Source organism: Archocentrus centrarchus, chromosome 21, assembly GCF_007364275.1.
Source record: "Archocentrus centrarchus isolate MPI-CPG fArcCen1 chromosome 21, fArcCen1, whole genome shotgun sequence".
Classification (NCBI taxonomy): Eukaryota; Metazoa; Chordata; class Actinopteri; order Cichliformes; family Cichlidae; genus Archocentrus; species Archocentrus centrarchus.
In genome coordinates, this window is record NC_044366.1 from 32279057 (window position 1) to 32283126 (window position 4070).

Here is a 4070-nt window from a genome sequence, read left to right on the forward strand (position 1 = left end):
TTTTAATTATAGTTTTTATTTATTTCAGTTAACGACAATGTTTTTTCAATTTCAGTTTTCGTTATTTCGTTTGTTTTCGTTAACTATAATAACCCTGGTGTGAACGTATGTCATATTCTTCCAGTTTCAGTAGGCCACTTATTGTCATTATGCCATGACACTATCCATTATATATGGGGTATATATAAATATATCCATGTGTGCGTGTGTGTCTGAATCTTTAAATAAATAGGATCAAAGTGCAGACATTCAACTTTCAACTCAAAAGGTTTCACAGGAGTATTGAATTAAGCAAATAGGAATTGTAGCCACTTTGGTAAAGGGTAACCTCAGAAAAATATGCATAATATTTTAAATATAAGAATTATTTTTCTAATCTTGGTAAAATACTTTGGACACAATGACCGCCAGTTTGGAATCACCTAGTGCTGTTTCCTTCTTTAAAATGCACTGCTAGACCTTTACTGCAGTCACAAAACAATTTCATCATATTTTTAAGGAACAAAATGGTATAGAAACAAGGCTTGGATCAATATAAAGAAAAGAAAAAAGAAATCTCTTTTTAATTGTATCAGTGAGTTTACAACACATCATAATGCATATAGGGCCTTGGGGGGCAGGTGTGTCACACAGTGGTTAGTGGGTGGCGCTGCTGAGGTGGCACCACTTGTCTGTTCACTCCTGCCTGCTCCTCAATTTTATTTACATTATCGTCATTGAGGGCCTTGGGGGGGGGCAGTGTGGATGGGCGCTGTTATTCAGTGCTCATATTACATCTGTCCCTCCAATTTTAATAGCACCATTGCTTTCACACAATCATAAACATACTTCTCATTACATACACTCATTCACCCCCAACACGTTGGGTGGGAGGAGGGGGTGGGCGGGTCTTCTCACTCCACAGTTTCATGCACCCTGCCTGGGGTGGGGACTGGCTAGTTGTTCGGGGCTGGGTTGGCTACTTCCCTGGTTATGTGCTGGTACCCACTCTCTCAAACTAGGGGTCCATGTATGGCGTGCGTGTGTGCGTGTGTGCGTGTGTGGACAGCTGAGCCTGGGTCTTTGGCTTGCTGAGCCTTGGCACCTGTGGGACACGGTTGTGGAGGGGCGGGGGTTACCCCTCCCTACCGCTCCACGCTGCTCCCCACTGATTGTCATTGCCTCCGCTGGGGTGTGGGTGACCGTGTGTCCTGGGGTATGTGTTCTGGACTCTTGCCCTTTGGCCGTGGGGGATCCGTCTATGGTTTCCCTCCTTCCTCCTCTGGGGTGTGCACACAGTTGCCATCATAATGTGTGGCCTCAGGTCTTTGGAGCTCCTAGTGAGCTGTCGATGGCCTGGGTCCCCTGGGTTGTTTCCTATTCACCTCTGGATCAGGTGGGGGGGGGTTGCAGTTTCTTACCCTCACTGAGTACATTCCATGACAGAGGCGCATAAACACACATTACTGTAAACAGCAAAATTGTGTGTATGTGTATATATGTATATGCATATGTATAGATATGTGAATCTGTGTATATATGTATGTATTTCATCTTTGAGTATTTTTTCTTTCCTTTCTCCACTTTGCCCCCCCTTTCTCTTTTTTTATCTCTCTTTTATATCCCTTTCCTTATTGCCTGTCAGACCTGACATAAATAACTAAATAAGAAAACACAAACATTAACAAGAATACCCTATAGAAAACTTATGGAGCTGTTCTTGTAAAAGCAAATATGTTTGGTACATCAGTGCATTCAGATCATCGTTCCGATTGCAAAAACTGCCAGACATGACAGGCTTTAAAAAAAAAAGAAACAAAGAAAACCCTGTGCTGGTAAAAGATGAATTTAATAATAAAAAGATATCAATGCTAACATGATGATATGTTGATATTTGGCACTCTGTAAACCAGACACTTTACCATGTTATATTACAGCATTATATTATCATATATTGTAAATATTATTACTATTATATTACTGCATATCACTGCACTGTATTGTTGCACATCTGCATTTGTACTGAAGATTACCCACTTGTATATGTATATACTGCGCTAATGGACCCATTCACATCCCCGTATTCTTTGTTTTGTTTTCTTTCACTAAGCCCTTCTACAACTTAGTGTAGTTTTTATAAAGTATAGTTTGTGTAGGTAGTATAATCAGTCTCTTTTGTTAGTATAGTTTGCATAAAGCTACCTTCATTGTTTGTATTCTATCCTATTGCCTGTATTTATTGTGCATGTTGAACTGCTGGATGCCCCAATTTCCTTTGGGATCAATAAAGTATCTATCCTTTCATCCATCTATCTAACACTGAACGTCCTCAGCTTATTAATTATAGTAAGACAATTATCAATGTAACAAGTAAGTGAATCAAATATATTGAAACTGTACCGTAAATACTAATACTATAAATCTGCATTTTGATAATTAGTGAAGAAGCTGTCTGGCTGTGTAAGATGATTTCAGGTTTTCTTTATGTTGTAGTAATAATAAATACCTTAAAAATTATTTTTCTGAATTATGGCACCCTGTATTCCATTTTAATGCTTTTTTAAACTCATCAACTTTTTTAGGAAAGTGGGCTTTTATCCTTTTTCAGACAAGTTTTATTTTTCTACAGGATGTTGACCTCACAGGAGCCAGGCTGCAGTATGCGTAAAGAGATAATGAGCTTCACTGCTTTTCTGAACCAAGGGTAGAACAGTGCATAGATCAGAGGGTTTAGGCAGGAATTAAAATAGAACAGATAGAGCACAAAGGGTGGAATTAAACTATTGAGTACCTTAAACCCTACAATAATAGCACAGTAATATGGGCAGAAACATATCAGAAACACAGCTACAAGAACCCCAAGAGTCCTGGCTGCTTTCAACTCAGATTTCTTTGTTAGAGTCACTGAGAGCTGCAGTGTGACAGCTGTAACATGAGAGCGCATGGCACGAGCCTGAGACACAGCCACCACAAATACTCTCATATACAGAACTATGATGACAGAAACTGGAACAATAAAGGTTACAACGAGATCAGTAGTATCTGCAATGAAGTTAATGATAATACCACATTCTCCATAGCAGGAATGCTGCTTCCCTGGTTGAGTGAAATCAACAAACAGGTTGCTATAGAGACCAGAGCAGAGCCAACACAGACAGACACAGAGTTTAACTCTTCTGTCAGTGATTCTGGTGGGGTAATGCAGAGGGTCACAAATAGCCACATAGCGGTCGATTGATATCAGCACTACGTCGCCCACTGAAGCAGATGTAACAATAAAAGACACATAATTGTACAGAGAACATGCGAGGTCACCTAAAAACCAGCAGGATATGCTTCGGAGGATTTCTCTTGGCAGCAACACGAGACCAACAAGAAAGTCTGAGACAGCCAGAGAGAGGAGGAGGATGTTAGTGGGTGTGTGGAGCTGCCTGAAAGAAAACAAACGAACAAAAAAAATCAATAAATCAACAAGTCCTCAAATTTCAAAATCAAAACAAATCAAAAACAAAACTGTTTTTGATGAGAAAAAAACAGTTTGGATAATTTTCTATCACTGCTGGCTGTCAGTGTCTGACATTTGAATTTTTTTTCTGCAAGAATAACCAAAACTATGTGTAGTGTGGCATCATTCCTTAGACTGGATAAGCTACAGTAGCTGTTAAAAAAAAAACACTGTGCCTGTAGTGTGAGATTGAGATGATGACGAGCAGGTTGAGAGTTACAGTTAGCAGAGAGATGGATGACAACACAACATTAAGGATCACAAATGACCACTCCTCTGACAGAAGAGGTGTAGGTTTCTTGCAGGAACTGTTGAAGAGTTGAGGAAAGCAGAGCTCGGTTGTGTCCTGGGTCCCCATCTTCACAGACCTGCAGAGAGCTGCAGCTTTCTCAGCATTACAAACGGAGTAGTTGTATAACTGATATTCAGACCTTTTAACTCCTCCTCTTGTCTTACTGTCTATCTCCTATCCTTCTCTCTGCTATACTCAGCCTTGCCCCTCCCTAGCGTCTTGTTATTTTACATTCTAAGTGCTTGATGTATGATTGCAGGACCAGGGTGCAATTTCTGGGTGAAAAAAAACAAA

At 40.0% G+C, this 4070-nt stretch overlaps 1 protein-coding gene across 1 annotated transcript; it reads right to left on the reverse strand.

The window, feature by feature from the left end:
* Nucleotides 1-2602: 2602 nt before the first annotated feature.
* LOC115801142 (trace amine-associated receptor 13c-like) lies at nt 2603-3842 on the reverse strand. Its single transcript, XM_030758864.1, has 2 exons — nt 3661-3842; nt 2603-3410 (listed from the first exon to the last, which is right to left on the reverse strand). Exons 1-2 carry the CDS (start codon nt 3840-3842, stop codon nt 2603-2605), a joined length of 990 nt encoding a protein of 329 aa, XP_030614724.1.
* Between the last annotated feature and the right edge of the window lie 228 nt (nt 3843-4070).

Excerpts from the sequence above, each read along its gene's own strand:
- LOC115801142 (XM_030758864.1), bottom strand. The coding sequence starts at position 3,842 with ATGGGGACCCAGGACACAACCGAGCTCTGCTTTCCTCAACTCTTCAAC. Across the intron at positions 3,411-3,660 it reads ATCTCAATCTCACACTACAG|GCAGCTCCACACACCCACTA; the intron begins GCACAGTGTTTT and ends GTTTTCTTTCAG.